General features: G+C 44.1%; 1 protein-coding gene across 1 annotated transcript; it reads right to left on the bottom strand.

Annotated features, from left to right (window-relative positions):
* Positions 1-11958: 11958 nt before the first annotated feature.
* Positions 11959-12711, bottom strand: LOC120669276 (glycine-rich cell wall structural protein 1.8-like). The gene has a single exon (XM_039949053.1). The coding sequence runs from the start codon at positions 12709-12711 to the stop codon at positions 11959-11961; it is 753 nt and encodes a 250-aa protein (XP_039804987.1).
* Between the last annotated feature and the right edge of the window lie 507 nt (positions 12712-13218).

Here is a 13218-nt window from a genome sequence, read left to right on the forward strand (position 1 = left end):
AGGGAAGATGGCCTAACTCTAGATAACCTATTATTCTGACTAGTTGACGAGCTAACTACTGACTTGATCTACTTCGGCGGCTGGAAGAGGAAGGACTTCAGAAAGGGTTGAGAAGGGAGTCCGATGGCAACCTGCAACTACTGCTATGAAAACACCCGAACGTGGTGGACTACAAAGGACGGATAGGGCTGTCACCACCTACCGACTACCACAACGGTTCCGTGGAGTGGAACACAACCTGAGATAACTACCAAGCCTAGGCAGCACGCCCACAGCTCTCGAGCTACTTGCTCCTACCGTGTAGTTAGATAGAAAGCAACCTCAAATAAGTAGAACTTGCTACTTACGTAGACTCAGGATCCCGCAGATCAAAGAAAGTACTTAAACAAGTAACTAAGACAGAAAGTAAAGCTACCGAGAAACTGAAGTTGAGACAAAGAACTTACTCAAGTATATTCCTCCGAGGTGGATATAGAAGTGGAGTAAGACCGAGAGAACTCGAGTCCGCTCCTTTCAGCTCGACTTTCACCAGAGCACTCACCTCACTCTCTTCCTACTCAACACAAGAGTGTAACAAGAGACTCTCTTCTCTAAGGATGGGTGTGTGTTACAAGAGGGGGGGTCTTGGGCTCTATTTATACTACTCTATGGTCGGTACTGAGCTGGGCGTCAATTGCACGCAGTTAAGTTAGTTGTGCTTGTCTTTCACGCCAAGGGAGAGCATCAGAGGCCGCCAGGTGGGGCCGGCCGGCCTCCCCTAGGCCGGCCGGCCTGGGGATGTGGCCATCTGGCCACCGCCTTTGAGTGGACGCTCTGCATATTCTCCTTTAAGTCGGTGATGGTTGCGTGTCTCCAATGGCGACAGTTAGGGGCTGGCCGGCCTCTCCTAGGCCGGCCGGCCTGGCTCTGGCTCTGGCTCGGGTCACTGTCGCTCTGGCACGTTGCTCTCAAGTCCCACATTGCTTCTCAAGCTGAGTTGGGTTCTGAATCTTCGAGTTGTCATTGGATTTGGGCTCCACTCCACTTGATTCAAACCTTTCGGGCTTGACTCTCAAATTTTGCCTAAACCACATTGGTGTGACTTGATATTGGGCTCAAGCCATGTTCCACAAAGTTTCACGATGAAGTATTGCAGGGGTAGGCCGACCGGCCTGGGGTTCACCCCCATTTTGGCTCATTTTTGTACATGTTGCTCATGGATTCAAATACTGACCAAAACTCATGGAACTTGTTAATGTTAGTGAAAATTATAACAAGTTCATTCCAAAAGCATGATATCCGAAGGAATGTTGGCGGTAAAAATCATCGAAATCGACCGCCAACATAAGGATAAATACACATTGAGCAATTTGAGAGAATCAAATGAGGAGCTAAGCAAAATTTATTTTAACAACTAATTAAAAAAACCCTAGCTACTTGACATGAGGAGTAGAAGTGATTTGATTTAAGACCATTCCATTCCTCAATTATCCAAGATGGTATGATAGACACTTCAAAGTTCACAAGTACAAGGTATGGGTTGGAATATCTCTTATGCTTGCTTCACACCTTTGGAAGTCATGTTCTTGTGATACCTCTGGTGTCAGTATAACCAAAGCCGAGCAATTAGCATAATCTCATTCACAAATGAGCTAAGAAAACTTAAATAAGAACCCTATATCTGGTTTTTTTTCAAACCTTTGTGTATATGTATGTGTGTATGTGTGTGTGCAATATGCTGGAAAAATAATAATTTGTATGTTTCTAAACATGACTTGGCATGAGTGGTAACAAGGCACCCAAACCACACATTAAGAATGATCTATAAACTTTCTATACGAATCGAATTTAAATTTGAAAACCATCACTTGAAATGACGAATAAATTCGAATCATAGCAAACATGCTTTGAAAATAATTATTAAATCTTTGATCAAATGAAGTTTTGCTTAAAATGTAAGATGTTGAGTGGTTAAAGGTTGAACAACTTCATGCCAAACTGATCATGACAAATTTAGAATAAAGATAGTTTTAAGTAAAAGACTTTTTGCATATTTGATATTCAAACAAATTAAATAATTAGGAGTTGAATCCTAGTAGTCATAAATAAATAACTTGCAAACCAATGAAAATATGCACATGGAATTTCATAAGCATATTCAGCATGAAAAGACTAACAAAAGTCTAGTTGAAACCTAGGAGTAATAGTGCCACAATTCACATGGAATGATAAGTACTTTAAATGGTAGTTTTTGAAATAATTAAATAAATCTCAAATAGTTGCTCAAATGAAAATTTGCCCAACATGAAAGTTGTAGATCTAAAAAAACTGAACAAAAATGTTATTCAAAAGTTTTTCATTTGAGGCCATAAAATAGGAGATAATTTTGATTTACAGTGCAGTCCCTGGAAAATTTAGAAATCGCGAACAACTCCCTGTCTTCATCTCCCTCCTCCCACCTTACATGCACCATGCCTACGGTGCCGCGCCATACGCCGGCGTGGCCACCTGTCTCGGTCACTTGGCCTCACCCCGAGCGAAACCACTCTCGCGCCCCTTGGTTTGCTCCAGACCGCTTCCCCCTGGCACCATCTGAGCTCGCCACGCGCCCATTTTCTCTCGCGTGCGCCACGAACACCGGCGAGGCAGGCTCCCTACCGTGCCATTCCCCGGCTGCGCCCGCCCCTCGCTTGGCCCTGCCCCAGCTCACTCGCGCCCAGACTCGCCCGTCCCTTTCCCTTGGCCTATAAAAGGCCAACCCGACCCCCTCGCGAGCGCCCAAAAAGGCCGCCATCCGCCATTGCTGGCAGCCACCGCCTCGAGCTCCACCCTCCGGACACTCCCTCCTCAATCCGAGCCCTGGAATCAGTTCCCCACCTCCCACTGGTGCCCCCAAACCCACCTATCACCGCCCTCCCCCACCAGGGCAGCACCATTGGCGCCGCCTCCTTCCTCCACTCCGGCAGAGCGCCGCCGCACGTGGAGCCGCCCCTCCGCAATCCCATTGCCCAAACCAAAGCCCCAGGAAGCTTCTCCACCTCCAACTGGACCTCCCTAGCCCAACTGCCCCACCCCAACACCGCCGGAGCGCCGCCACTGCAGCTCCGACCCGCCGCCGGCCGCCCCTCTCCACTGACCCGCTTCCTCCGGCCCTCTCCCGACGAGCCACGACCACCCAAAGGTAGATCTCGAGCCCCTCATCCTTTTCCCCCACTTTCCCCTCGCCGCAGGCGACTCCGGCCACCTTTTCCCTCCTCTGTTCTGTGCTTTCTGCCAGGGACCTACAGTTAAAAGAAACTAAACATCCAGGGTCTAATCTGCAAAATATGCATGAACTTCAAAACAGTGAACTTGTAAAATACATATAAAATCGTAGACAAATCATAAAAATATAAGCTCAAATGTTCTGGAATCCTTAGAACAATAACTACAACTTTTATTACAGTCACATGTTCATATTTTGCTTGTATTTTAATCCATGAATAAAGTTAGTTTAAATAGCTCATCTTTGTTCTAGGAGTTGTGCTCATCGACTATGGGCTGTTTTTGGCTATAATGTGCATCATACTGTTTCTAGAGTCAGGTGAAAATATGAACTCAGTTTGAAATCATTTACTTGCTCAAATAGTCAAGATTCCTAGATCTACTAGTTGACTTCATATATTAATGCTAGTAGAAATAGATAAGATTTAGCTATGAAACTTTTTCGGTAAGAACATGGTATTGAATCCTTGCTGTTCTATAAGTTTGGGAAATTTTAGATCTAGTTTGCTATATATTTTGTTTAATACTTGTTTTATGAATTTAATTCATGGTATATAGTTCCTGTGCTTAGAATAATCCAGGTTTACTTCTAGAACTCTGTTTTGGTCCTGGAGTCATGCCTGCAAAGTTTGAACTCCATTTACTGAGTATATCTACAGTTATAATTCATGCTTGTGCTATCATGCTTAGATTTGTGATTTTTTTTGGATGCTATAGTTCATATCTGATCATGATCTTTGGGCATGTTCTTATTTAGTATGAGTATTCTCTGTAGTAAAATTTTTACATGCAGTACTAGTCATCTTGTATCTCGAATGAATATGCAAGTTCATAAATAGTTTAATTCATAAGTGAATGATCTAGTGGAAATAAATGCTGATATTTTTACTGAAGCATGTTTAATTTAGATCTAGGTCTCGTAAAATTTTGGTACACATAAACCATAAGAAACTCTCTGTAGAATTTAACTTAGCTATGCACATGCTTGTTTTGTTAATTTGGTTACTACTGTTATATGTTCAGTTAAATCATGGAAAAATTACAGTAAGAAGAATATCATTTGTAGTAGTTCCTGTAAAATTATGAGCTCCAGAAACATTAGGAATCAATCTGTATAAATTGTGGTTGATATCAACATACTATGTTTTAATCATTTTTCATGCTTACATGTGTTACTATTTTTGCCTAAAATTTTACTGTAGACTAGATTAGAAGTCTGGTACATTGTGTAAAAATTTGAGAACCAGCACTTGCTTAATTTGCTCTGAATAAATAAAACTTGATTAATGTAGGCGTATCTTTACTTATTTATTATGCTCTGTACATTGCACAATAAAATTTGAAAACTTTACAGTAACATGAACACGAGATTTGGGACAACCACTAAAATTTTGAGAACCAATACTTGCATGTATATCTTTGTTCTAGAAGTGGCTGCATATTTCATTTTTCATGTCAAATTGATTGCACAGAATGAGCTGAAATTTATTCAGTAAACACTTTGTTCAGAGAAGTAACTTGTGTAAAAATTTCAAGATCAGAAACTATGTATAACTTCAGTTATAAATATCACATTGTTTCTTTAGTATTAATTAGGACAAGTACATTTTCTGCACATTAATAAAATAGAAAAACAGCAAACCCTTGCTTTATGAGTTAAGTAAGATAAACAACTACTCAATAAATGACTGCCCAAGAATATGGAAATAAGAAACTTTATTAACTAAAATTGTGTTTTATTGGATTACAACTTTATAGTGAAATATCTAAAGTAAATGGACTATAAACACAACTCATGAACATGCATTTGCATATAGATGTGGATATTCTCATCGACTGAACGAATGAATTGCTACCGGAGTCCGAGAAGGATTATTGTGAAGCTCAAGCCAATCTAACTGAATTTGCTAAAGACCCGAACCAATGTTCGAAAGAGTCCAAGGCTATTTTTGACAGTGCCCAAGAAGGCATGCCCCGGTGCATAACCCATTATTTTCCGCGTTATTATTCATCTAACTATTCGTATGTGTTGTAATAATTTTATTTGCGCATTTACATTTTCTAGGCGTTGATCGAAAACCTTAGATGCATGATCCATAGGTACCTATGTATGAATCCGGATCTTTTTATCGACGAGTTGCCCCACTAACTAAGAACGGTAGAAGTTGAGTGGTTTCCTGCCTCTCGCGAGAAAATAGGTTTTTACTGACTTTACCTTCCGCTGAAATATAAGGACAACGGGTGGGGTTGTGTAGTTGTGATACTCAACTGGTGTAGTCAAAAATGGTTATGGTCGCGGTGTGTGGCTCATTTCATTAAGCGTTTGAAAGTACTAGCCATATGCCAAGAAATATGGTAATCGGTAAGCTTAAGTACCTGATTGGACCGGCGAGTGGAACGACCATTCACCCTCTTTGTAGAAGTAGGATTTATTTTTGTCGCGACGTACGGGTGCAGAGTGGTCGGACTCTGTAGTCGGGGAGGGTGACCCGGATCCATGGACTGGAAAGAAAGGGGAAAAGTAGCGTGGGCGAAAGCGAAGTCGATCCCCATGCATGTGCATTAGGTTCCCCTGGCCAGGTTGAAATTCGATTCGGAATCGTCCGCCCCTCATGGCATGAGACTGCTTAACGTTTTCGGTCACATAGAGTAACAAATGGAACATGATGATGATAATACTGCTGTTTGAATAAATGGTTGCTCTACCATGTTTGAGTAGAGATATATGCAAACTTAGAATGGTTAATCCAACTAAAAAATAGCTAAGTTAAAATCTAAAAATAAAGATCAACTCTTAGTGTCGTTTTTGGCAAAACAAACCCCACAAACCAAAAAGCCTTGTATGTCTAGTTATTGAACTATGGTATATCCGGTGACGGGTAAGTCTTTCTGAGTATTAGTATACTCAGCCTTACTTGTGGTACTATTTTCAGGTACTAACTTCGAGGTATGATTACGAGTCTGACTTGGCCGTGTACTTTGCCTCCGGGCTGGTCTGTTGAGTGGGATGGCCCTTCAGCTGGTGCTGACCACCCTCCCACTGAGTGACGCTTTTCGTTCGGGCTTTCACGATGCATCACATGTTTCGCTAGATGTCGTTTTACTTCTTCATCTGCAATAATGAAACTTGAATAATTTGTATAGTTTGGAACTCTGTAGTACTTTACTATTCTGAATATGGTTTTATAATAAATTTACTTTCCCCTGCAAACTCTGAGATGTATGAGATGATCTGTGTTGTAATCTCTGGGCTCACCTTCGTGTGAGTGTTGTCTGTGCGATCCTAGAAGAGCGTGGCTTTTATTGAGGCTTCACTCGAGGAAATACCGGTGCGTGCCGAATTGGGTCAGAGTTGCCTAGCAACGAAGATCAATGCACCTGGGCCCAGTATTTTGGGTGGTTCAGCCACAGTTCTACCTTAGTCCTTTCTCCTTTACTCGAGGACGAGCAAAGACTAAGTGTGGGGGAGTTGTTGATGGCTCTTAAGTACCAATTTTAGGCCGTCAAATCCTGCATAAATATATGAAAGGTCAACACCAACCTAGTGGTAGGGGTTTATTACTAACAATTTCCATAAGTGTTTGTAAATATTTGTATGCAGGTAAAATAAGGTAGAAAACACACCCCATGAGCAAGGAAACACATTCCTCAATCCAAGGCAAAGGGCGTCGACCAATCAGGCGTAGGCACATGGATTGGAGGGCCCAAAAACACATGCAACTGACTTAGGACAACGTGGAGGCATGCATAACCGACCTAGGAACCTACCAAGAAACTTCCAGGACGAAATTGGGCCGGTTCGAGGCCAGAACCCGGTCGTCCGACCAAGGGTCGGCACAACCGACCTTGAGCTTCGATGTGCAGCTTCCTGGATGCTTCCTTAAGGCGGTTCCAGTGCCTCCCCTGCTGAAACTCGGCCGAGAAGCCCCCTTGCTCCTCCCTATAAATATGAGAGGGAGGAGGGGTAAGAATGTGACACCCAAAGTGTTTAATGGCTAAGAAGAGTCTTATACTGGAATCATATGACATAATGTGGGAGTTAGTAAAAGAAAATAAAAATTAAAACAAGCACAAAAATTAAGCAAAGGAATATGTGCACAGATATGGGTGCATTTGGGAATTCTAGTAACGTTTACACCATATCAAAAATGTCCATGAAACTTTATAGGCACATTCTTAACGGTAAGAATAATAAAAACTTAAATGAACTCTAGGGATAAAAGTCATAAAATTTACATAAAATGACAAGTCCATAAATGGTAGTGTTTGAAAATTTAAATTAACTCTCAAATCAATGCTCAAATGAATTTGTGCCTGAAACAAAAATTATAGATCTTGAAAAACTGTTCAAAATTGATATTCAAAAGTTTTTTGATTTGACCTCGCGAAGGGTGAGAATATTTTCATTTTGCACAGCAGCCCCTGGACTTTTCTCCATTGGCAAACAGATCCCTATTTCTCTTTCCCTCTCCCTCTCTCCCTCACGGCGTGGCGTTCGTATGCATATAATATCTATAAGTGTGAATTCCTTTACATATGAAAATTATTCAGGACAAATATTATATAAACAAATATCTATATACATATATTATTAGAGTTCATATATATATGCATACACATAAATACATATGCTTAGATATATACACATATATATTTGCATACGCATAAGAAATTACAAATATACAAAGTGCCTAAAAAGTTTTACACAATATTATCATATTTGCTTCTATTGTTGATGTTCGACTCTCCATCATAGTAGAATTCTCCATTTTCGTTGAGGACTTGCTCAACAATAAATCCGCACAAGGCTTCTTGAACAGCCGGAATCCTTTCCTCTCGTATAAGTTTATTGCGCATCTTCTCGACCTATGGAAAAGTGGGAATATTAAATACAACTATTTACAATACGAGTTCAAATATTGACAAATTTTTTACTTACTTCGAGCTACCTTTCTGCTCAGCTCTTCCGAGGACCTACTAGTTTGTGGATGTTCTCGCAAACATGGTATACACATAATTTATTCCTTGTGCTTGCCTCATACACTTTAAGAGAAAAGAAGTTATCAAATATCTATATGAATATATACTAAAAGTATTTAAACGTGCAAAGAATAATCGAGTACGCACCGGAAAATCTGTCTTCAATTTTAATTCCTTGCTACAATTACCTTTATGTTTTTTAATAATTTTTTTCCAAACACTGTGCAAGATTGAGAACAATTGAATTGAAGTAATGAATTATTTCAAAGTAACTGTGTGAGTAGTGCTAGAATTACCTTTTCAGCATATCAGTAAGGTCTTTGTATTGTCGTGGATCTCTCCTCAATGAGTCCATAACTATCACTAACTCATCTCGAGAATTATGACTAGTAGTATCCAGTGATCACTGCAAGATTATAAGGAGGTAGTTCTTGGTAGGGTTTAAACAATTCATTTATACAGAATTAGAAAGAGTTAGCCAGTAGGAAACACTAATGCAAAGTTGTAAGGAAATAATATCTTGTACTTACGTGCTGAACGGATAAGTATTTGTACAAGTTTTCAAAAATCTAAGTACTTGTACAAGTTTTCAAAAATCTTATCGGGCTTGTGACGTAGAATCCTCCAATTAACAGTAATTGGGTTGACGAAGCCGAGGTAGAAGTACCATTTTATCCTACAATTTTGAATCTCCATTCTACATGATACAAAATAAAACAAGGGATCAGATGGTTGAGGTCATGCAATACAATAAGTAACAAGTAAAATATAACGAACACCACTTATAGAACCCACAAGCCGACCACAGAGATGTCGAGGGCATCCTAATGGTATAGTTGGTAAATTTCTTCCCAATTTATCCATATGATGGCCTTGCCCCGAAAGAAATCATCATCTTTAATCTTCGTAGCCTGCATGAAGATGCACTGGGCCATCGCCATCATGGATCGCCGTGTAGCCTTCACATTTGCGTTGGCAGCATAGACATGACATCGGGGGGCAAGAGATGTGCCCAACTGATACGGCTATTTGGTGATCACTTGGGCCGCCGTGATGTTTGATTCTTTCAAAAATGTAATCAAGTCTTGTTGTTGCATGTCTGTTCCACTATGAGAGGCTCTATTATTTGGTTCTTTTGGGCTCCGAGCTGTGGAACATCGGATGACGACGACCTTGATTGTCTCTGCTTTTTCTCGTAAGACTTCATAATTTGGCAGTCGTAGTCTGAAGGCGGCACTTTCAGAATAAATTTTCTCTTATTTGCTTCAGACATTTTAATAAAAAATTTCAAATCTGCTGGATTTATTTTTTTCTCCTTTTTCTGTGGCGGCTTCAGCTTGAAGTGCTCTTTGACGCACTGATCATTTATCCGTGCACATTCTTCAAAACTCATGTCCCAGGGTTTAATAGGAGGCTCCTTTATTATTTTTTTTCTTCTGTTCTTCTTCAGAGGCTCCTTAATCGGTGCTTGCTTCTTCGGCGGCCGTTTTTCTTCTTTTCCTTCAACGGGGACTAAATGCCCCTATCCCCCGACCCACCCGGCTAGTCATTGCACCCGTGACAAAAGCCTCCTTTGGTCCCGGGCCCAACGCAGCCGGGACAAATAGCCTGGATCAAAGGCCTATTCCATAGTAGTGTGAACAGCTATTTTGGTTTGGTACTTGTCTTTTGGATCATAAAAGTTTTGTGGTTCTATAAGAGCAACTCCAACATACTAGGCAAAAATCCTATCTAAACGAAGAGGTAAAAGACTAGGTAAAAAAAAGCTTCCCAAAGGATGGGAACCAACAATCTCTTCAAATCTTGACCCTCTATACTCGAATCACTAGTGGCACCCACCTTGGGCTCTCCCACCGGTGGTGCGGACATACCCCACGGTGCCTCTCCGGCGCATCCGGGCACTGGATGCCTCCTCGTCAGCTCCCTCCCGCGCGGAATTGAGGCAACGGGCCATGGCAGCTGCACAAGGGAGAAGAGGGCGCAACAGTGGCAGCACGCGTAGGACTGGTGCACGGCGAGAGCGCGAGGGCGGTGCGGGAATCGCTTGGCACGTGCGGGACGGAGGAGATGGGGAGCTTGAGCAAGCGAGGACGGTAGCTAGACTGTTGGATCTCGATGTACAAAAATTTAACGATTTTACCTAACAAAACCAGTATAGCTAATCACTTCGGAGTTGCTCTAATGGAGCCTAACACTACCGGAAATCCCTTAATTGCCGTGTGCCTAAAGGTTTGCCGTGTGCTAAAACACAAGCATAAGGCAAACCTGACTTTTGCAGTGTGCCAATAGAAACAGCACATAGCAAACGTCTGGCACACGTCAAACCTTCTCTTTACCGAATGTCGGGCAAAAATACACACGGCATAGGTCCAACACACGGCAAAGATGTGCATTTGCCATGTGCTGCATATGGAAGCACACGACGAACCTTTAGCACACGGCAAATAGTCCTTGTTTGCCGTGTGCCTGCCATATTGCACACGGTAAAATCTTGGCACACGACAAACTTATACCAAAAAATGTTGATTCAGCACTCCCAATTTTTTCTGATATACATATACAGTGTATTGTACTCCTTGTTAAAATCTGGTATATTTCTCGTTATTTTGGCTATATTTAGTCATTTAATTTCATTAATCGAATTTTTGGGGTTGAACTAGACGTGTTTGGAATAGTGGAGTATAATGGATAGAAAAATGATATTCATATTTAGGAGCTTAATTTGATGACGTAAGCATGAAACAGAAGTAGATTTCGAAAATCTTGCTCGCAAACCATGCTCAGAACTGTTAGAACAAATTGTTTTAAAATTCCATTAACAGCAAACGAATTCAAAAAATCATGAAATTTGTCATAGTATCATGATTTGATGCATGGAGATGGTGGTAAAATTTTGAGAACGTTTTGCGAAAGTTTTCATGTATGCTTGTTACAAATCGAAACATATCCAGAGAAGATCCGTAGAGTTGAGAAGGAAACGTTTACATTTGGACAGAACGCTACGAACGAATTAGCGGTTGACTTTAAAACTGTTTGTGTTTACAAAAAACAACTTAGGCTCTTTAATGCCAAATTTTGGTTAATTTTCGGATGACTGGTATATTTATTATTTTTTTGCAATCAAATATTTCTTTCAAACACATGAAATAATAACAATATCAAAATAAAACATAAATTTTTCAATCACTTTAGCAATGTGATGATAAAATGTGATAAAGTTTAAAACATGAAATAGAATACCAAAGCGCTTGAAAAAAAATTAAAAAGATTTCAAAAATTGAAATAAAAATGGTCAAATAGTTTGCCGTGTACAGTGGCCGAGGCACACGGCAAACAGGCCCTTTGCCGTGTGCCGGGCCGTAGGCACGCGGCAAACCGGCCAACACACCGCCACCTTGCCGGGCTGCCACCCGCACTCTGGTGCCGTGCCGCGGGCCTGGCCGCACGCCCCCGCCCGATGCTGTGCCAGGCCGCACCCCCCGCTGCCCGCTAGCCAACAGCCCGCCGCACCCGTGCTCCGGCCTGGCCGCACCGCCGCCTCGGCCCTTTGCCGTGGGCCGAATTGGGGCACACGGCAAAGGAGCCCCCCTATGCCGTGGGCCGGATCGGGGCACACGGCAAAGGAGCTCTCTTTGCCGTGGGTCGGATCGGGTGGCACACGGCAAAAGGGGCAACCCCCACTTAGCCATTTTTGGCCACCCGTTCCGACACCCCGCGCGCTCACCGCGTTTTGGCTCACCCGCGTGCTGCTAGCTGGTGCTTGCCGCCACCCCTCTGCGCCCTCGCCGCCGGCACGGCCTCCCACCCACCGGCACCTCCCTTGCCACCGCCTTCCCAGCCGCCGCACCCTCCCCTGCCGCCACCCCACTCACCCGCCTCCGGCGCCACCCCTTGCCTCCGCCTCCCGACCGTCGCGCCCTCCCCGCCACCCTGCCTACGCGCCGGCCCGGCCGGCCCCGGTCGCCGCGTCTGCCACACCGGCGTCCCGGCGTGCCACGCCCCGGCCCGGCTCGCCCGGCGGGGCCCTCCACCCCGCCTCCTCTCCGCTCCCGGCCGGCCCCAGTCCACGCGGCCGCCAGGCAGGCCGACGGCGCCGGACACCCCCGCCCCAGCCCGCGTGCCGGGGGCCGTCCACCCCGCCTCCGCGCCGCTTCCCTGGGTGAGCTGAACGGCTCCGCCCCGCTCTCGCCACCTGCCCACGGCCCCCACCGCCCGGCCCCAGCGCACGGCCGCGCCGCACCCCGAGCAGTGCCCCTGCCCCACCGGCGAGCCGCGCAGGGCCCTGCCTCCGGCCTCTGCTTGCGCGGGACGTGCCTGGGCATGCCCCCCCCCCCCCCCCCCGCCACTGGTGCCCGCTAGTGGGGCCACCTCCTCGCCGAGCAGAGCCGCCACGCCGCGGAGCTGCGCCGCACCCCTGCCGACCAAGCCCCACTCAGGGCCAAGGAGTTGCCGCCGGGCCGCCCACCTCACGCCCGCCACTTTCACCATGCCACCGCGCCGGTGAGTTATTTGTTTTCCATTTGTCCCATCAATTCATTACAATTTTTAAAAAATGTTTATCAATAATTTTGTTGTAAATTGTTATTTGCATGCAATTGAAGATCCACGGTGCGCCGCACCGTCTCGTCTGCCCTGCACCGGCTTGCCGCTCAGCTGCCACGCCGATCGCCGACGCCTTGCCGCCCCGCCGTGCCCCAACTCGGGAGCCGCTGCCCCGACACGTGTGTTGAGCCTTAGGTGAGGACGTTCAAAAGGCACCTCATTCCATCTCATGTTTGTAGAATATTACGTAACCTAGTTAATTTAGTTGCCTGTGATGATATAAAATTTTACCCAAATTTGGTTTGGGTAACATATGATGATCTTGAGCTTGTGTGAGTGTATTCATTGTGTCGTGTAGTTATGCTTCTCATGATTGTCATCAAACCATGTGACACATCCATGCCCAAAGCAAACTTTCGTTTGTGTTGATATTTGTGTTGATATGATGGTTGG

The sequence above is a fragment of the Panicum virgatum genome, chromosome 4N (genome assembly GCF_016808335.1).
Source record: "Panicum virgatum strain AP13 chromosome 4N, P.virgatum_v5, whole genome shotgun sequence".
In the NCBI taxonomy this organism is placed as follows: Eukaryota; Viridiplantae; Streptophyta; class Magnoliopsida; order Poales; family Poaceae; genus Panicum; species Panicum virgatum.

Excerpts from the sequence above, each read along its gene's own strand:
- LOC120669276 (XM_039949053.1), bottom strand. The coding sequence starts at position 12,711 with ATGGTGAAAGTGGCGGGCGTGAGGTGGGCGGCCCGGCGGCAACTCCTT.